Source organism: Pterocles gutturalis, unplaced genomic scaffold (assembly GCF_000699245.1).
Source record: "Pterocles gutturalis isolate BGI_N339 unplaced genomic scaffold, ASM69924v1 scaffold50266, whole genome shotgun sequence".
Lineage (NCBI taxonomy): Eukaryota > Metazoa > Chordata > Aves > Pterocliformes > Pteroclidae > Pterocles > Pterocles gutturalis.
In genome coordinates this window covers 1-22,032 of record NW_010107383.1, presented here as the reverse complement: position 1 = coordinate 22,032, position 22,032 = coordinate 1, and the positions used below count along the sequence as shown (strand labels likewise).

The 22,032-nt window shown below is 39.9% G+C and overlaps 1 protein-coding gene across 1 annotated transcript in view; it reads right to left on the bottom strand.

Moving 5' to 3' along the window:
* GALNT12 (polypeptide N-acetylgalactosaminyltransferase 12) overlaps positions 1-20,162 on the bottom strand; it is a 38,660-nt gene extending 18,498 nt beyond the window's left edge. The window contains exons 1-6 of the mRNA XM_010088075.1: positions 20,050-20,162; positions 13,945-14,114; positions 13,023-13,212; positions 10,235-10,420; positions 8,510-8,627; positions 1,922-2,098 (exon numbers count right to left, since the gene is read on the bottom strand). Of these exons, the coding sequence (XP_010086377.1) occupies positions 1,922-2,098; positions 8,510-8,627; positions 10,235-10,420; positions 13,023-13,212; positions 13,945-14,114; positions 20,050-20,162 (954 nt within the window). The remainder of the gene's footprint in view (positions 1-1,921; positions 2,099-8,509; positions 8,628-10,234; positions 10,421-13,022; positions 13,213-13,944; positions 14,115-20,049) is intronic.
* Between the last annotated feature and the right edge of the window lie 1,870 nt (positions 20,163-22,032).

Genomic DNA, 22,032 nt, shown 5'->3' with positions numbered 1-22,032 from the left:
ACTCTTTCGTCAAACCAGAAATATATTTGCATTTCTCAAAGCTGTGGAAATATCACTGTAAACACAAAGCAGATGTAACATAGAGGCAGAGATGCCTGCTTGAATAAACAAACAGCATGACATATTAGCTCTGAGGTCTCAACATTAGTCTTGAAACAAAACTTCAGGGAACTAAATTTTGCAGCCATAGCACCAGTTATTTTTCCATTATGCTATGACACTAAATATTTGGGTTAGATGAAGTAAAAGGATCTGAACTCAACCACTGCAACAAGTGGTGCACAGAGTATTACAAAAACCAGAGCGCATTGGTGGCAGCTTTAATATGTGCAAAAACCCCACATGAGTTGCAGATGACATCTGCTGTGTTACAATAAGCAAATATGCAAAACTTCCAGGAGAAACACACAAATATCCTTTAAAGTTCTGTCATCACAGGCTGCCCAGAACTTTACAAGAAATATTGTCAGCATTTATTTCTCTTTTCTCTTTGTGTACGGCAAGCAGAATCACCCTGGCATTGCCTGTGAGCTCCCATCTTCAGATACACAAAACCCATATTTCTCTTTGAGTCAGACTCTAATAATAAAACCTCAATGGCTTTTATGATGTTAAGGTAAAACAATTATTACAAATGTGTAGACTATATAATCTAATTACCTAGTTTAACCCCAAGGAACACGAGATGGAAGCTAACCAAATTCACCTTCCCCACTGTCCTCCAGCATATCTTTTAAAAGCATAATGGTTTCAAGAGCATTTTTTCACCTGGCATGACAATTGGGGCAGGCCACTCAGACGTGTGGGGAGCTCTGTGCCCCTGCCTGGTCCCTAAGCTCTGGTCCGGCGTAGCAAGAGGTGGATGCCCAGCAGCCCACTGCAGGGCAGCTCTCCCCATGCACTCACCAGAAAACCAGCACTCGGAAAACTTTCTGTGCAAAGAGAAGTGCCTGGGAGAGATTAAGCACCTTCAGAAACAAAGAACAGCACAGAGTATTTAATTTAGGCCTGAATTTTGGACTTTGTGTCAGAGGTTCATAAAAGTCATTTCTAGACAGTGTAAGGATATTTCAGTGTTACTGTCTTCCAGCCTAGAGGCCCCTCATGATAAATATGTACAAGCTATTAATTTGCACACTGCTTTACTGTTCTGACCTACTCAATTTTCACAGTATTTATCTCCTGAAAAAATTTGCAAAAAAATTATCTTCTTTTCTTCCTCATGGAAAACAAAAATATTAACTTATTTTTTTAAAAAACAGAACCATTTAAAAAAAAAACAAACCAGAACTTCAAACATTTTATTAGGGACATTTTCATCTGAGTTCCCAGGACTGATTTTAATTAATTTAATCTTTGCAATATTGATTTTGTTTTTTCTTTTTTTTTAATCAAACGTTGTGCATCAGTAAATCAAACAGAAAAATCCATTTTGTCTTGCATCAGTCCAAAATTTCACAATTATCACAAGACAGGTAATTTTGCTAAAGATTATTACCATGCTGTTCACTTAAAGGTCTGCTGTTCATTGAACCTTGTCAATTAGCATTTGTTAATTGTGTCTCTCTTCTGTAATTCTTTATTGATAGATACTGTACCAGCCGTTTCATAGAAGTATACATTTCAGGCTAAACAGCTCCCCCTTACTTGGTCACCTTGCTTAACTTTGTTCTTTCATTTATTCATTCCTTCATTCAATATTGAGACAGATGTGGCCGCCTTCTAGCCTTACAGAATTTATGAATTTTTCCAAGGAATTAAAAAGTAACTATATATACACTATTCTATGTTCGGGAAAAAGCTTCAGAAGAAATAAGAAATAAACATAAAAGCACTTAATGTTATATATTAGCTAAATTAATAGTTATTTCACTGAAAACAAATTATATTGAAATTCCACAGGCAATGGACTTGAACTCACCAGGCGAGCGTGTGGGTTTCGGTGGTAATAAAGTTCTTTATACTCATCCATCCACACTTCAGCTGCACGCACACTGTTTGCCAAAGCTTTGGACCGTGAGTATGGAGCTTGTTTGGGGAAAACGTGACCTACATGTGAGCACGGGTGGATCTCAAGACTTCCTCCACACTGCCATATCTGAACAAAGAATTGACATGGTGTGTCATTAATTTGACTTTTTGCAGGCAGAAGGATACAGTAACAATAAGCCTTTGTAAGGATAATACCTTCTCAAAAATATCACAGCATACTATAAGCAACACATACAACAATTTTGTCTCATTTGCTGAATAAGCTGGATAAAATTACATCCTTGTGAACTCAGAGCAAATCACTGGGAGGAACAAGGAGGCAGGTCCATCTCTGGTTTTCTCTGGTGTGCTATTATCCCCTTTCTTAGCTGCACTTTCTCTGAAGGCATGATAAGGAATGGTCCACAAGATTTCTACAAGTCTAACTGTGATCTACAATTCAAGTTACACATGCATTCTTAAAAAAAAAAAAAAAAAAAAAAAAAGAGGCATGTTTCTTGTCCAAAATAACCATGCAAATAGCAGTCTCAGAAAGAAACCAATTACTGATAACCGATTTCTTACCAGAAATCTTTGCCTACTGGAAAGCTGACCTGATAAAACAGGTAAGCTTATCATATTGTTGGAGAATGGTAGGTTGTGTTCCCATTTCTATATTCACCATTTCAGAAGAGAGGCATGGGTGCCTGGTCATAAAAATATAACTGACCTTTTTCATTGGAAAGCTCAGAAAGGAACCCCAGACCCAACGCATGAAAAGAAAAAGCTAAATCATTCTGTAACTAACTTATGGTGGTCCAACCAACATCAGTGAAACAACCTCCCCTATCCAAAGCAATATTCCTACTTGCTGTCAAGGAAAATACTTGAACCTGAACGTGGAATTGACAGAATCCTCTCTGCCCTTCTGCTCATCCTCCTGCCTCTGGCTCCCCAGGCCAGGAAATGTACGGTCCTGGAGCTAAAACCCATAAATGACAACAAAGTGGATAGACCAGTCTCAGCGCTCTGTGCAAATTTTTGTCATTATACTCTTCTCCTTTGAAAACTGTGAACTTTTGTCACCTCATCCACACAGCCACTTTCCTATCACCCATTCTAATCTCAAGTTTGATATAATGAAAGGAAAGCACAGCTAAGTATTTCCTATTTAATATTGTGAATGACCACAATGTGGCAGACACCCTGTTTCTGAAGTGTGCCTGAAACAAGGTTTCTGAAATCTAGTCAGATGGGAGTAGGACGCGTTGCTACACTTGAACAAACTTGAGGCTATCACCAATGGCTCCGACAGACTTTCCATAGAAGTTTTTTGAGAACTGGCAGTGAGCTAATTCTCCTCGTGTACACAACTGTGCGTAGGTGGCAGCTCATCTTTCCTTTGTATATGGAGGAAAAGGGAAATTAGCTGAGATATATTTTAAGGGGTAGAGAGGTTTTGCTCTCTGACAACCTTCTTGTACAGTACATATATTTTAAATTACATGTCACTCAAATTAACATAGCAGGTGTGAAAACTGAGGCAGCAAATAATAACAATGACAACACACCAATGATGGGACTTTTCCATTTCCACCATTGTAGAGATCTACAAAGTCATTACAGATTAAGGCTTTCAGCATACACAAGACGGACGCTGTCTTCCAACTGCTAATTTTTTTAAGTTACTTATGATTTCTCACAAATTTATTAATTTAGAAATCAGTTAATGTTGTCTCTGCTGATTTGGTTTTGGATAATGATGTCAGACCTCCACACGTGGCACAATACTGTGCTTAATAACAAATCCGTAAGCACGCTAATAGGTATGTTTACTTTTAAAACAAACAGTTGCCTTAAAGGTATAGGTTATTAATTATTCAACAACAGAGCACTGGATAACCTTTACTTCCCGGATTTAAAATTTTTATTTCTTGCTTTTCAAGAGAGGTTTATTTCTTCTTTTTTGTTGCTTTTTAGGGAAGCAGTATATTGGTCATGCGAACAGAAAGACGATTAAAGAAATTACACAAGAAATCTAGAATTCTGTACTGATCTTTAACTGATTTGCATATTTTCCCATATAAGTTACACTACTGCCATTTTGAAAGCCGCTAAGAAACCAGACATCCACTTTCACTTTAGGATCCCACTTTCTGAGATTTGTTTCAAAACAATAGCTTTCTTTCATTATTTCTATAGCCAAGATTACTTTTTTAAAGTAAAAATTTATCACCAAGATTTCTTTGTCAGCAAGTATTAAGCACCATTTATTAAAGTTTAACAATTTTCATATTTGCTGTATTCCAAATAAGCATTTTTATTGATCATTACTGTTTTGATCAGTCTGTTTTTAAACAAGATATGAGAAATGGACCATAAAGACTACTGAAGTAAAAATGTACAGTTAAGAAGGAAGCACATTCTTTCTTCTGCTCTTCCATGATGAAGTCTGATTTAAATGGAATAAAACGGAGTGACCATATCTCTGTTAAATTTCTTCCAAAAAAGAAAATTCCACAACAGATGATTCCTCAATAATTAAAATTCTGAATTTTCTCCAATAATAACTGTAGGATGCTAGGTAATGTTCATTAAATTCTGGCTCCTTTTTAAAAACAGATCAAAACCTCTCCTGTCTTCTTATTACAAAAAAAATCTAAGTATATTTCAGCTAAACAGTTCCTCAAAAGGTGTATTTATTTTTTTGAATGGAAAACACATTTCAATCTCTATATAAAATCAGGTACAAATGAAGAGCAAGGAAAAGAGAGAGAAAGCAAGCAATTCACTGGAGAAACCAAAGTTGACTACTAAATGCTAAATAAGTGACTCTAGAGAAGTTTCTCACGTAAAACTATTCGCATCTCCTTTAACAGAGAAGCACATTAGTTTCATGTATATTTTGCATGCTCACATATGCATGAAAATGTTTCTTTACTAGGTCTGGCTAGCTCACAGCTCATTATAAAAGTGTACTTCTATCCTTCAGCACAAAAAGAGAACAAGGTGACATTCATTTTTACTTTCACTTTCATCTTGATGCTTGCAGCCTTATCGATAGTTGTTTCTTTTATTTTCAGAGACAGATGGTGGTATTATGAAAAACAACAGTAAAAGTACAGATCTCTCCTTGGCAGCCCCACCCATGCCAGGGTCTTTGGACAACTGACCTAATGGCTGGGTCAATGATCACTAAATAAGAAATGTTCTATGAGCTCTACCACCTCCATTCTAACATTTTAGGACTCTCTGGAAGAAATAAAAAATAACAAAAGGATGCTACCTCCTGAACAAAGACAAACTGCAGAAAATACTCTGTTCCTGCCCCTCTCTCTGCTGCAATTTTCCTTGCTGGCTTGTGGCTGAGTGCCTCTGCGTGGTGCTCATGCATGATCTGCTGGGAGCTGGGTGGGCGGAGGGGCCTCCCAAGCTGCATGAACCCATCCTGGCAGCTCCTGCTGCAAGACAGATTTCCAGATTTGGACAGAAACAAACAAGACAAAAAGATCAGAAGAGAGAAGACCCCAAGCAACTAGAGACATCATCAAGACCTGTAGGCAATGAAATTTCCAAAAGAAAAGACTTAGCAGTAAATAATTTTGCCTTTTTGCACATGCATGGATTTCTCTCACTCTGTGATGGTGGGTTGAAGAACAGACCACAGCTGTATCAAGCGGAGGTCCCCAGAAACAAGCTTACACTGCAGTGCCGCTAACAGGACCAAGAGCAGAGAGGGGGAAAAAAGCAGCAACCAGGTTCCCCTCACTCCGTGTGCAGGAGGGGGAAGATGAAAGGGCATGTTTTGCATCCCTCAGAAAGAGGGGTTTCAATGCTCATTATGCTCATGAAGTGAAACTTTATCCAGCCAAATAGCATTAAGCAATTCAAAACCAAGGCACATTGACTCGATCCTGCATTCAGCACGCAGCCTCCATCTCTCTTAGTCATCATGCTTTTAGCCAAAGCTGTCCCTGTTGCACCTCTCAAAACCACAGAGAATTTTTTCAGTTTAGAATAATCGAAGTACGAGAAAGAGGACGTTTGAGGACAAGTCCTTTCTTGTCATCAGGAGAGAGTGGTATTTTCAGAGATGAGAAAAACAATAAATTGTTTTACAGTGATTTTCAGTATCCTTGCTCCTAATTTTCAGGCCTGGAAGGTCTAGAAGCCCTGGAAACAACAGAATTAACACTGGTTTATCCCTCTTGACTTTCTTCAGCACGATGGGCAACCAGAAGAACACAGTTAAGCAACATCATAGTGCTCTGCTCTCTTCCACAAAAACCCTCACCACAGGAAGCCATGAGTACAAGGGCTTGAAATCAAACGGAGGAAAGCATTTTGCAAACAATTTGGATCCAAATGCCCAGATGCTACCGGCAATCCACACTAGTAAAATTAACACGCCCAGGCATATTCACTGGCTCTTGGACAGTCTGTCCTGCAAAAGCATCAGCCCCCCAGAAGACAGCCTCTCGATCCATCTGCAGACCACAGGGACCCCACACCAGCCTCTCCATTTCCTCATTTAAGCATCTCTCTTGTCCCCATGAGCCACGTCGCGGCTCTCGGTCCGGTGCCCAACACGCTGCATGCCTGCAGCTGCTGGAGGACTGCCCCGAGCCCTGGGCTGGTGCACCCATCTGCCCGCTCAGCCCCCGTGGGGCACAGCAGTGGGCTCAGGCACAGCCCCCAGAGTGCTGACTCCTGAGGACCCTGCTGCTACTCCTTTTGTGCTTCTCCTGTGTGCTAGGCAGCCTCTGATGCTTCCTCTGGTCCACGAGAAGACCACATTTCTCCATTCAAGCAGCAAAGGCACTTGCTTGTTCATGCTGCTGCACCCCATGGGGTCAAACATCCAGTTCAGGGACACTGGTAACATCAGAAATGAAACTTGCTGCCAGAGCCTGGTAGAGGTCAATGGCAATGGCAGCTTGGGTCTAAAGCAGCAGCCAGTGAGGGGGTACTCAGGCTGGGGTCAGGCTTGTCCCATCTGCAAGCCTTGGTCTCCCAAAAAGCGAGGCATAAAAAGCAGAGAGCCAAGAACTGCATGCAGAGAGGGCCATCTCTGAGGCTGCAGAAAGCTCCCACAATCCATCTCAGAGGATAAAACTACTGCCATCTGGGGCAGTGCTACCCCTAACTCCTACTGGTTAGGGGGCAACCATTATGGTGCCACCAAATCTGTGGCAGCCAAGGTCACAGAAGACAACAGACATTTCAGACACTGTGAAGTCGACCCTGTAATGTCCAGATCTGTCGACTGTGGCTGTTGTTTCCAAGCTTGCTGCTTTGGGAGAGACACAAATTTCTGCTGAGAGGCAAAGTTTCAAAAGCAGCACCTTCTCCACCTCATGGATGTTCCACCTGGTGGCATGTGCACTAGCAGGCACAAGCAAGTGCCTGCAAGAGCCAGCATTGCTCAGGAGACCCACATATCCAGCGTGCTTGCGACTGTTACACTACATGTTTATGGGAGATAACGTCATGCTCTCTGATGTAGCTTGCTGCTAAACTTACAGTCTGCATATTTGTCTGCTGCAACAGTGTCATAACAGAGAAAACAATCCCCAGGTCAGCAAACAATCTGTACCAAAAGATGCATGACTCTCTCATCATCATCACCCCTTCCAATCCCTCAGTAAGCAAGAAAAAATATTTTCTCTTGACAAAGTTAGCTGGGAATAGCATCCACCACCATGCTGCCTTACAGCTTAACCTGCCCTTGGGTTGTGACTGATGATGAGGACAATCACTCCTTTGGGCCCCCAGCCTCAGCAGGCTGATACAGGGCAAACCACAGCCAGCCAGCGCTCAGTGGGAATCAGAAGCAGCAGCGCAGGTAACAGTAGAGTTGAGGAGGAAAAGACTGTTTTCCTCGTCAGTCTGGGCTGTCTTTTATCTCTTGTCTCTTCCCCTGCCATAAATCCTTTTCAATCGAGCATAGCTATCGACCTGCCTCACACCTTACCACTGGTCCACCCTCCGGTTGGGTACAGCTCTACAGTTCCTGGAGATTCTCCCCATCACCTTTCATAACCTTTATACAAACTCTTCCTGAAGCAAAACAGAACAGAGCCTTCAAGAAGTACAGGGGCTGGCTTCTCCTGCCCTACTGGTAGCTGCCACCAGCCACCTCCTGCTCACTCCATAAACTGTGGTGACAGCTCCAGAGTCACATTAAAGCATTACAAACATTTCTCTCCCATAATCCTCTTCAAGCTACAGAATGTAAACTTAATCCGTTAATATCACACCACTACTTACATTTTATACTGGCATCCAAAACAAAAGATTTTTAAAAATTGTTTTAAAATTGCTACTTTGAAGGAAAATATAACTATACTGAAGTGTGAGAACAAGGAAAAGAGATTCATATAACTATCTCCCAAAATTTTATCTTCTTAACACTTGCTTACAGTACAGCTATCTCATTAACTAAAAGAGCATGAAGAAAGAAATACACTTGTTTTTGTTCTCAGGAAGAAAAACCCCAACAAAAAAACCCCAAACAACCTTCAATTGGGCCACTTACCCTAAATGAAAATTCAAGGTTTTCTCCTCCCCAGACTTCCATTCCTGTGTCATATGAACCAAGATAATCAAAATACTTCTTGCTCACAGAAAACAATCCACCTGCCATGGTTGGAGACCTATAAAAGAGAACAGTAACTGAATTGAATAACAAGAGGAAAATATAAACGAACTAACCACAGATCAAAAATACAATATATTTTTATCTTCCATTTTCTCAGTCTTTTCTGGATACAAAGTAACAGTCAGACATTAATCAATTAATTAAGTAGTATATTGTCAGGCCATTTAAATTTAATTTTATAGTAAAAAAATAGTATGATAAAAGAGGTCCAGAATGTATTAAAATAAAAATAACAATGAAATCAGAGAAGATAAACATTGTATTAATACAACTTTTTGCAATTACAGTGTCTTTGTGAGTGGCCATAAATGACTAGCCTCTTACCTTCACATAGTAGAACATAAACTTTTTTGTGGCAGAATTATACTAGTCAGCTCTGAAACTCTACGTGCAGCATCCTTATACATTTTACTTCAGTAATAAGTATACAAATACTGGTGCTTTATTAATTAATAACAACATTCCTGAGCCCATTAATACCAAGTGGAAAAACTCTCAGACATCAATTGAGTAGAATTAAGTAAATACAGCCCCTAAAGAGATTTTTTTTCTTTCTAAGATCTGCCCATCTGTATTTTTTTTAAATTTTTTTACTATGTTTGGGGGGAAAAAAAAAAATCAGGGGTCAAGATCAGATCCTCATCAAAGACTACAAGGCCCAGAGCAACAGTGCACTTCGGGGATGTACTTTCAGTAGTGTAGTGTGTGCACATATACATAAACTTGTACTTGTTCAACATTGTTCCTAATTGGTTACAGTCTTAGAAAATCATAGAATCATAGAATCATCACCCTCTTTAAGTGCCAAGCATAAAATGCGGGTTGTAACTAAACTCAGCTGGCACTTTACAAATTTTACCAAATTGCTGTTGTAAATATTAACAAATGCCAGGTGCAGTGATCAGTTGCTCTTAATCTGTCAAAACTAGTTTTACCAGCCATCTTTTTGAAGACACACTGTCTTACACTGTCATACGTTGTTTCAAAGAACGGAAAGAGATGAAATGAGACAGAAGGAAAAAAAAAATTCCATAACCAGTCAAGCTCTTCTGTCTCAGCCCAGGTCTCATCTTTCCAAACGCAGCTGTTGGTGACACGGCTCTCAGCATTGCTGCTTTCTCCAGACACCTGCCAAGCTCACAGTCTTTGGGCCACTGTGAAGCTTTATCCCTCATCGTTTTCCCCTTGGCATGACAAAGACAATTCTCTTGTCACGGAGAAGAAAAGCATCATATTTAAAGACTTTAAAAACAGTTACTTGACTTTGAAACTTTTTTCAGAAGGATGTGGACTAATATATGCTGAGTTACAACCTTTCCATGTGCTGATAAGCATCTCTGGGAGTTTGCCTGCAGGATTCCAGAGACTGCTTGTGCAATAAGGATTCCATATGGAAGATTACACAGGCATTTCAGCTCTTAGAGTAGTATGTTTTCAGGACCACGGTGAGCAGGAGCTATTTTGGAAAAAAAAGGAACTAAACAAGATACGTAATTTTTAGTGCTATGTTCATTTCTCCAATGTTTTTCAGCACCTGGCATTTCCAAATGAAGTCAAAAGCACTTGGAACATCACAGTTTCATAAGACGCATAAAAATGAACCTGATCACATCGGTCTTGGATTTCCTCCGTTTTTGTTCTCTTTCAGGGGTAACATGCCAAGTGAAGACCAGTCTCCAGTCAAATCCACCAATCTGTGGCTCACCGGCATTTCCCAAGTACTCAAATGTATTCCAGTCAATAACATCAATAACAGGGCAGACGACAGCTGATTCTTCTTCTGCAATCCTAACATGATTTTAAAAGAAAAGGGTGACTTCCATTAGAAACATCTCTCAAAAACTAGAACTGTCAAGAACAGAAAATGCTTACAAATACCAAATGCAAGTTTTGCTCCTTTTCAATTCATGCTGCAATACAAGGATAACCACCAATTTCTTGCTGAGGATGTATCAGAAGGATGCATCAGGATGGTCTCAGCTGTAAGCACCTGGCAAGCATCTATCTTCCTGGACAGTGGAAGCGAGGTATGCCTGATGGCTTGAGATAACACATTCAACATCTGGCTTGGCTGTCATATCCAGCACTGCACTCTCAACAAAAACATCTGGTTTGTTTTGTACAGGTAACTGCGTTCAAGATATTTAGAAAGCAGCATGACTACCATTCTGCAAGGATAAGTAAGGTAGCCAGGCTCTTGCCTCATGGTTGTTCCTTGTAACTGTGGTCATCTACAAAAAGTTATACTGAGCACTACACCAGTAACTCAAAGAGAAGCCATGGGCTTAAACAAACAAAAAAAAAACAACCCTATGAGACACAGGAATTAGATCTCCAACAGTGAAACACACATGAAGGAGGCCTCCAGCAACCCTGACAACATAGGAGATAAAAAGGAAAAAGAAAGTACTGCAGAATAACACACCTATCAGCAAGGCTGATGTAAAGATAGTTAAGATCTTTATCATACTAAGAATACATCAGAGCTGATGACATTTCTTGAAGGTCTACTTCCTCTCATTTCTCAGTACCATGCAGGGTTTTCTGCATTCCTTTCCAAAAGCATGTGCTCTTACAGAAGACTATGGGATCCTTTGCCTTCACCTCAACTTCTGGAAAGGCCTCTCAGTACCAGGAGAGATCAACTTCAAGCACACAAGCTCAAACTAATGCGTTCCTCCTAAATCACTCTTTAGCAATCTTCTCTACAGTAGTCTTAGACGTGTCCTGTTAGTTTACTGAAAAACTCACTTTTAGCCCTTCTGATTTGGGTATTCCAGAGGAAAAGAAAAACTGAACACATTGTATTGCCAAACAAGGAAGAGACCTGATGTATCTGTCATTCAAGGGGAGCCAGTTCCTCATGGGATTAAGTTTAAAACCCACAGGCTGTCCAAGGGGCTGAGACTCTGTAATTAGAGCAGCTTGTGGGGGTTAAATGGAGCAGAGAACAGCAGCAGTTCCAAAGAAGTATTGTCTGAGCTGAGAAAGACTGCCTTAAATATCAAATGGTCACTTGTTGCCAGAGGGAAGATGTGACACAAATGTTTTCTTCTTTATGATCTCCCATTGAAATCCTGTTTGGTAGAGTGCACAAAAGGACTTACACAAACATTGCTGTCTCCTGTCTCACTTGCATAAAGCTTATGTACAAAGCAATGAGAATGATATGTACACAGAGGTAAAAAATTCCCAATAAAATGTAAAAATGCTTTGTTGCTCCTGTAAAGGAAAAGGAGTAAAAGTTAGGTGTCTGGCACGTTATTTCAGTTATGAAAGGAATCAGGTAAGTGAAAAGCCATCACCTTTTCTGCAAGTTAATTCTTAACTAGATGGTTGAATGTACAGCCAGCTTACAAATACAACTCTGTTTGCACTGCAAAATGCTAACACTCTTGTATTGCTTCGATACATTTGAGTCAAGATATGCCATGCAAACACCACCTTAGAGATGTATGTCTGGATCTGCAGCAAGAAGGGCAAAAATTCCAAGACACATCCAGGGCTTGCTTTTTACAGAAGGTGTTTTATTACACTTAAAATCATCCAAATCCTTCCTCAAGATTGCCATCTAGTGGTTTTCTAAAGAAGTGAAGAAATTACAGCATCTCCACAGTTATGTACTGTTTCTTCAGAGGACAGTTGTTAAAACCATGCTTATTCTTTGATTTTTACCCCTTTTCCTTTCTTCACACTATCTATACTGTTCATATTTAACCCAAAGTTAACTGGAATATGGTATTAAATTTGGAATCAAGTTAAATATGACAATTTTAAGAAAAAAAAAAAATTGAAATATTATTCCAGATAAATTTCAAATGGACATGGGGAGTCTGAGAACACAGATTCCACTAGGAATCAGGAAGACTCACATGCCTCAAGACAGCATGTGCTTTTGGAAATCTCTCTCCAGTTGGAGAGAGATAGATTAGCTCAGGATTGGCAAAATGAAGTTTATTGACTTATCTTCCAATCTGCTTACGTGTACATTACCCTGCAAGAGGGGATGTCTCAGGGCATACATCTGTCCAGACCTTGTCATCCACCATCCAGGCTGACAGAAGCAGTCAACTTTCCCAAGGTAGCTTCAAACCTAGGGCAGGATTCCTCTTCCTGAAAACAAAAAACTTTCCCTTCTCTGAAGAAAAAGACCAGCCTGGTCCTTGGGAGAAAACAAAAATCCACCTACTGATCTTCCACACCTCCATTCGCTACCCCACCACCAGGAAACAAACATTCACAGCGCCTCAAGGACCAGACCTCCGTAACCTTCGGTAAACATCTACCAAGAACCAAGAAACATCTACCATTTTTCCACAGCAGAGGTGTGCCAAACCGCCTCTTCTCCTTCTCTGGCGGGACAGAAAACCAGCCCAGCGCATAACCTCACCTTGCCAGCAGCGGCTCCAGCCAGCCCTCGTGGCATTCGCAGTGGCAGTCCAGGAAGGTCAGGATGTCCCCTTTCGCCACGCTTGCCCCCAGCAGCCGGGCTCGAACCAGTCCCTCTCGCTTATTTGCACGGATAAGACGCACCTTGCGTAAACCAGCCACATAGTTTTCCAAAGCCTCCTTCAGATGTTCTAAAAAAAATAAATAAAAAAAAAGAAAGAAATAATATAGTTCTGGAATGGTTAGTTTATGTGATGCTACAGAAAGCTCTTTTTCAGCAGCATATTACTGACAGCAGTGCCGCAAAGATACTGGCATTTCGAACTCTGATTCTGCCATACCGTCTGTGTCAGGAAAAGATAAGGGAAAAGCACAGAGCTTGGATGGACACAAATCACAGCCATTTTCAAGAAATTGAATGCTTCGTACTTGCCTCTGTAATTAATTTCCAAATTGTTAAGTGCTTCTCAAATGTTACATAAAACTTTTTCCATGTAAACGTTTTATTTTTAGCACAATTCGTGTGTGGTGTGAAAATGCCAGCATTGTCTTTGTGTCCCATAATTCAAACAAAAACAGACAACCAGGTAGCTCCCACTATACCAGACACCTGGGCAACCTTGGAGCAATCGAAACTTGCTCAAATTAGGAAACGTGAAATGCATGTATCAATAATCTACAGTTCAGTCAGAGCAAGCACTCATGTTACAACACAGCAAACACGCTTCCCCATTCTAAACTATATTTGGTCCAGAAGTCAATTTTTTCACTGGCATGCTACAAGAAAAACTGTTTTTCAATTATATACCTATGTTGTACAATTTTATGGTATGTTACCCAGACAGCATATCTTTTTCTCCTGTGGACTGGCTGACCAAAAAAAACCCATCAACAATCAATACTATTTAAATTATTGTTCCCACCTTTGTCACTGTAATCATCTACAAGGATAATTTCTTCCAAAAGTATATCTGGAGATGTCTCAAGAACACTATGAACAGTTCGCAGAAGTGTTGACCAAGCCTCATTATAAAAAGCTATCACAACAGAGGTTTTCGGCAGGCTATAGTAATCATACTTCTTCTCTCTGCATCTGCAAGGGAGTGGATCACATTTAGTGAAGGTGAAAAAACATTTGTTAATTTTCAGAAAACAATTCTCAAATTAAGATTTTTGTATGCTATTTACTAACTGTAAGCAAGAACATATAAAGGATCTTAAAAGAACTGTTTGTACACGGAAAAGTCATGCAAGCACTTTTAGAAAGATGGTCTTCCAGAAATCCCATTTCCGCAGCAGCGTTATGACTAAAATTCTGCAACCCCCCAAAATGTCAACAAAGAAAAATAATAGGAAGTATTCTGGGCTGGTGTACGTGCAGTAGCTGTCTTTGCACAATATTACCAGAAGCAGAAGAATGAGCAATGGCCAAAACATGCCTCAGATTACAGAAAGTGCAGTAAAAACCGTAGCATAAATTACTCATAACTTGTGCTTTGGAAAATAAAACAAGCACTATACAGTAAAAATATAACTGCGAAGGAACAGCAACATATAAAGAGGGAAAAAAAAAAACCAAACCGGCAACAGAACTGATATGTATGTACACTGAAGCAGAATTTGGGAAGACCACAGAACTGCCAAGATATAACAGTGAAAGCCACAAAAAAAAAAGCCAACAGACATAGAAATTAACGGGTTTGGCTCTACGGAGAGCCAAGAAGTTTGCAAAACTTTGGGTTAAGCTCCAGAATATACTTCCCATAAATATATATATGAACTTCCCTAAATGAACATAAGGATGCCAAGAAACTTACAGCTGAGCCAAATGTGTAAATTGTTAAAGACTCCCCGGGTCTGAAAGAATTTTAAAATAATGACAGCATTTATTACCATTTCTCTGCTTTTCTTACAGCATTCTGTATGAGGAATTTTGTTAAAAACCAACAGAAATGGTTTAGAGATGTTTGAATTTCCTTATGCCTCTGGCTTACTGCCTGGAATCACCAGGGCTTATATGGAGCCAAAGGACATGCTTCAGCTTCTGGGGACTACTAGGTCACGATAAGATACTAAAGCAGGTAGGACAGTCCTCCTACCAAAACAGAACAGCAGCGAGTCCTCCAAAACCTATGCTGTTGGGAGCTGAAGAGGGAAATCAGAACTGCTCAACAGCAACATGACAACAAAATCCCTTAGGTCAATTTAGGGGAACTGGTATTCCTCAAAACACCTGGACAATGACATTAGAAGAAAACTGCTTACCTATAGCACATTGAGAATATATTTACTAGTCAATTAATGCAGATGCTAGCAATAAAAAAGAAAGATAACTTCTAGGTTTCTTTAAAGATTAGGCACTAAGATCTGCGGTACGGAGAGAAAAAAAAAAAGTCTGGATCTGAATAACCCTAGAATTAAAATTCTGATGAGGAAAAAAAGTCTGTAGAGTATCTTTGTAACAAATACCTGAAAATGAGGAAGCAATGAGCAGAAATGACTCTTGGGCAGAGGCACACAGAAGGGTGGTTCTCAAACATGAAAGGTATGCTATGCAACCACACTCATTGTATACAATGCATATGCATGCATACACACATAGAGATATACACAGAGAGGTACATACACATACACACACACTTATACAGTGAAGTACATAAATGCCCGTCCCTCCAGGCTGCAGCTTGTCCTGAGGCAAACAGTGGCATTCACAGAGAACTGCCTCACACCATCAGCAGGTGACAGAAGTGATTTATTTTGCCAAATGTTCACACATTAACACATGAAAAAGGAGTGACATTTTAATTAACTTTTTTTTTAAAACATAAAAACCTACTGTATGAATCCAATTTTAGAATACATATTTACTTTAGTCTACTGAAAAACCTTCATTGCCAGGAAAAAAAATCTTCTTATATATCACCGTCATTTGTACCAAGTAATTTCAGTTCATTTCTTGATGGAAATGGGATCTTTACCTACCCATTTTAGAAAACTGAAGGAAAAAAAAATAAATAGAAAACCTCCAGAAAAGCTTTCTCTGTAAAGGAAATCCAATAGGTCTGAAGAAGCTTATAAGCCTAAGTATAGATTAAAGATTTAAATGGATTTGCCTGAAAATGACATGCTGGAGACGGGAAACATAATTTGGCACAGAGCAAAGCAATCCCCAAACTGTTTGTGATTCCCCGTGCCTTGCTGCCTCCTTCAATGAGCACACCCTACGCTGCAGGAAAAGCCTCCTAGGGGACATGCCACAGAACACAGAGGTTTCTGAAGTCAAGAAAGAGGCCAAAACTAAAAAAGATGTTTTACTTCCTATCTCCGTGGTAGTGGTAGGCAGCAGGCAAGTGCTGCAAAGTGACTGGCCAGGGCAGCAGGGAAGGATGCTGGCTGGCATGGCCACACTGACACTGCCTGGCGCGGTGCCCAGTGTCCCCCCACAGACCGGCCGGACAAGGCTGACAACCCACCCAGAAAGAAACCATCTCTCACCTTGCACACTGAAATACACAGAGCATAACTGAAAACTTTACTTTCTAGTACATTAAATTTATTTTGGAGAAAACTAATCACCACATATAGACCAACTACAATTTTGAAATTTTTACTTTTAAAAATCTGAAAAAAAAATTAGTCAAATTCTATGCAGATTTTTACCTCAGAAATTATTTCCAAGATGTATATTCCTTACAAGATTTCTACAAGATCTCAACTACTAGCAGTCTCAAATATTGTTGATAAAATGAAGCATAATCTTCCTTATCTTTCTGTTTTGAAAGAAATTTCAAAGATCTTTGCTCAGTCCTAAAAAATAATCCCACCAGGGAGATTACAAACCTGAAGTGTTTAAATACTGGAAAAATAACAGTGTAAGAAAATAAAATAAAATAAAAAAAACCCAAAACAAAACCAAAAGAATGATTCCCCAAAATGGAAATGCTTAGAAGTGTTGTTGAATAACAAGTAAGCGGCATGCATATGGCCATGGAAGATTACCACTTCACAAGATAAACAAGCTTCAAAACACCCACTCCAAGGATGAAACCTGACTTAAAGCCTAGTGGTCATAACTCAGCTTTTCCGTTTCCCAACTCCTATTTACAAGAGAACCACCTTAGCAGTGCATCTTCTGTATTCACCTTTGCAAGCTTCAGGATATATTTTTATTCTCTGTGTGTCAGCTAAGTATCCAAGCTCCTATTTTCCAAGTGAATCATTTCACTCCTACTTCGGGTTATTCAGAAAAACAAATGTGCAGAAGTTACAATATGTCATTAAAATGACAGGGAGGATGCAAACTGGTGACAGCAGTTCCCAAAATATGCTTTTGCAGATCCTGGGACTGCATGTTTATACCACCTATACTGCAAGCTGCTTTCAGCTTCTAAGTTGCTCTTCAGTGCCGCCCTCAAATGTGTAACCCTGTCCTTTCCCAACAGAGGGGATCACGTTAAGCACGATTAATTGCATCTCATGTTAGCCATCTAAAAGCTGGGTGCTATCTTTGAGCTAATTGTCTGGACTCTGCACGGCCACAAAGACAGATCCAGAAGGCGATTCACCTCACCCTCCTTAAGCCATTTACCTAGCACAGACCCACAGACCTTTGTGGACCTCCACCTTCCCCTTGTATATAGAAGTTTAACTATAGAGCAGATGATTTAACTTTTATACGGCTAAAGTTAAAACAACAGGAAACCACCTATAGTCCCTACTATTGGCTGCCTGATATATCACCTTGAACCTAGTTATACTAAGTACCAAACAGTTCATAAAAACATATAACATAGACAGGAGAAAATGAATTGCCTGTAAATGTGACATTTCCAAGCATGGACAATGAACACAGAAGCACTGTCATTTAAAGTCTGACATATTCTTTCACTACTCTCATTATCTTATTCAACCACAGGAACTTTACTATTTACAGAGATAACAATTATATATATTTAAAAAAAAAAAAAAAACCACACCAAAAACCAAAAGCCAAACACCACCTAATTTAAAAACCTGTGCATGTTCAGTGGATTTATTTTCTTCAGAGAAGTACACATCGGACCTAGTCGAGCTGATTCTGCAAAAAGTTACCAGGTAACCAGGATCAGTCACTGAGGAAAAAACCATCGCCAGCACATGGGAGCAGCTTTTTTAGAGCCAACAAAAGAAAGGCATAAAGTTTTAAATAGGACTCAGATTTCACTGAAAAACACTGATATGTAATGGATAATAATAATTTCAGGTAATGGGATGTAAAGGAGTGACACCTGTTCAGCCTCTGCCCTCCGATGGTTCCTGTTGTCTGCAGCCCCACTAGAAAATGCACAAGCAGAGCCCATGTGCACAGTGGACTTGCACCCAGAGACAACGTGTCCAGGACTGTCCCTAAGCACCTCCCAGGGAGCAGGCTGGGACACAGCCCTGCGACAGCAGCACCTGCTTCTGCATCATCCCTGGTTCCCCTCAGGCACTCTCTGCCACACTGGGTGCATGTTCCAGGAATCCTCCTGCTTGATCACCACGGCTTAAAAGACAGGTATAAAACAAGAAATGACAAAAGACACAGCTTTTGTTTATCAATTTATAATAAAATAAACATCTACATTTAAAAAATTCTAACTGCATTCAGCCACGAATCTTTAAATTCCTAGATGGGAGGAGAGAGAATAATTCCATGCCTGAACACAAACAAGTTCCCTATGTACCATCTTTCCTGGATCTTTCACTACAGCAACTACAGCATCTACTCAAACATCTACCTCCACAAAATGCAAAATGGGGCAAAGCATGTAAAGGTGTATCATCACACATCCACATTCTTCTGGGTTTTTGGTTTACGTTTTTAAAACACATTTGCAAGTCACAATCTAACTGAGACTATATGACTGGCAAGTTTAATAATTTAACCTTGGAATCTACTACATCACAAAATCTTCTGTTAGCAAGTTTTACAACAGTTTATTTATTAAAAACTAAGGAGGCATCAGTCAAGGAATGCCTAAACAAAATTAAATGGGCTATTTTGGAGAACATTTGTATCAATTAATGTAATCACTCAATTTATTTCATTGTAAGGAGCTGTTTCTCTCTTAGAGATGTGTATCTATACACAGGGAGAGAAAGCATAAACCTGTGCACACCGGGCATGCTGCCATGAGTTAATTAGGAATGGTTACTGACATACTTTTATGTAAGACTTTCACCACAACTCCAACAACATTACAGCAAGAGAAAATACATTTTTAATCTCCAGATTTTATGTTCTATATGCCAAGTTACTTGTATTTTAAGAAAATAAATATTAAATGTTCTTTAAGTTTTCAAAGATTTGTTAAGAATTCAATTGGCTCGAATTATTTCATGCTTTCTAAAGGTATACTGCTCTTTTATTAATAATGTACTAGAACATTTTTAATGGAAAAAAGTGTGTGTTGAAAATGAAGATGTTAAAATTATTCTCAGCAATCCACAAAACCAAAATTCTTCTAGACTGCTGAAATTTTTAAGTTTTGCTCCTGAAGTTTCATTATGAATGTCTGAAAATACAGAAAGTTCAAGATTCTTGTAGCTTCTCCCAGAAAGTTCAAAACAGCACGTATCACTGCTATATCTGATTTATGTGACTACAGTACGTGACACTGCTGTTATATGCACCATCACAGCATCATCTAGCAAACATCAGGATCCTGCTTCAGGCGAGGCTGCACGCAGTGGGCTAGGACCCAGGCTTGCTGGGTTTGTTAAGGTGGGTGGTGAACACGCCAACTCACACCACCACCTCCTTTTCTCCTCCTAATTTGAACAGGGTTAGGATATTGAATTAAGCAGCAGATCCCCTTTTAGTAAGAGGTGTGCTCAAGCATGGCATTTTGTAGGCTAAGTAAAAATGGCTAAACTGGATGAACGGGCATCTCAATCCAATTTCACCTTCTCCGCTCCCCACCCCATAAACTGCAGAGGTGGCAGTGTGAATGCAGGGGTCTGCCAGGCATCTTCACCCAGGAGAACGCACCTCTTCCTCCTCTCACCCTCCCAAAGCCACGGCAGAGGACACAGCTATGCTGGGGTCCTCTTCTCCCCTCTTTTCTACTGCTCCCTTTCCCCCGGCTCCCAGCAGCAGCTTAGGGGTCAGCAGGTCCATCCACGAGCATCCCAAGTTCAGCAGCATGTAGTGGATTACAGCACTGGTTTCTGAGCCACCCTGCACAGTTACTGAGGCCGTGTTACCATCTCCATGCTGAAGGTGCATTTGAACAGCCACTCCCCAGCCCTCCTTGGGGGAGAGCAACCCATGGAGAAAATCCAGCATGTGAGCCAATAGTGACACAGCCCTATTACATCAAAACCTGGGATACAGAAGTGCAACATTTCCAGGAGAATTAAAGGATACCATAAACAAACACTACCCAACCTTTCATGCTAATTTATTTTCTCACATAAAACTACTTTGAACCATCAGTTCTGGTTTTCTTTTTTTTCTTTAAAGTCTTATCTGAGCATAAAAAGGCTGAACCTGGCTTTGCACATTTACATACCCCCTGTGTGTTTGGATATTACAGAAAAAGGCACCGACATTTATGGAAGGTGTGTCTTGGTCTGGTGAGCAAAGCAGATAGCAGCAAGGTGCTGATAACCACCAGAATGGCAGAATTATTCAGGGTAAGGCCGGAACACGTAAGCAGCACAAGTTAAAGCAATGCTGGCTCATGCTTCCCCACCACCCACTCCCAGCCCAGCAGCCAGGGTAAACACTCCCTAAACTGTATCTGCTGAAACAAGCCTTTTTAGGAAAGAGTCCCCCAGAATACAGTTCAGTCTACAACACCATGATATGATCAAGTCTTTGAAAACAGAGTCTAGCTAGATGGTTTTCCAGATTATTTGACATTTCAAAGAATGATTCTCCCAGTGACAATAAGGTCTCCACAAGACAGACTGTCAAACACTCTTTAAGATTTCAGATAATAAAGGGCTGCATCAGCTAGTATAAAAACACTGCAAGAAGCAATTTCCTACACCTACATTCAGAAACTTACTTTGATATGAATACTTTGATTCAGGAAAAGAAAAATATTTTGCAAAGTAATACAATAACTGAAATAAGTTATTGTAACTATCATTAATAGCAGGATGTGGATGCACCTGGTCCTTACAATTGTGTATACTAAAAGTACTGCTGGAAAAAAGAAAACAAAAAAACCCCATAATTCGTGGTTACTATCACTGGTTAGGGAACTTTTGTCAGGTTAATAATGAAACCAACTGAAACAAAGCACTCATGTAGACGTCAGAGGAAGCTGAGGATCTCTACCAGACGCTGTAAAGAAAAATGGTCAAAAAATCATCATGCGAGCTCTTATGGAAAATGTTTGCAGGTGACTATAAAACGAAAGCATAATGACAAAGAAAACTGACACATTTTTACAGAAGATAGGAAAGAAAAGTAGTAAAACATCAAAGTGCTTGTGGAAGTGCAACGTGCTTGTGGAAGCATTACTGCTATAAAGTGCAAGCCTGATTATTGAAAACAAAACAAAAAAAAAAAATGCTGCAGACTTATTACTCCCTCACTTAACTGTATGAGAGAAGAATGAGAGGTCCCAGAGACACATTGCTTTGCAGGTCTAAAGCCTGTCTATAAATGCAAGGAACACTGCCAACTAACAGTAAAGAAGCAACTAAAAGGTATCATGTTTAATGTAGTTACCAGTAACCAATTATCCATTCCAGAAAAGCTCAGAAAACAGTAAAAGAAAAACCCAACCCCAAACCAGTGACCACAGTGTCATGAAACTACTAAAACAAACCCACCTATAAGTGCTTTCTGCAAAACATTTCCTCCCAAGCAGAAGCCCTGGGCGTAGCTTTGAAAGTCAGAAAAATCTTAGCACAAGATTGTTACTCTAAACTCAAAGACAACATCCCAAAAAACAAATAGCATAAATAGAATCATAGAATCATAGAATGGTTTGGGTTGGAAAGGACCTTAAAGATCATTGAGTTCCAACCCC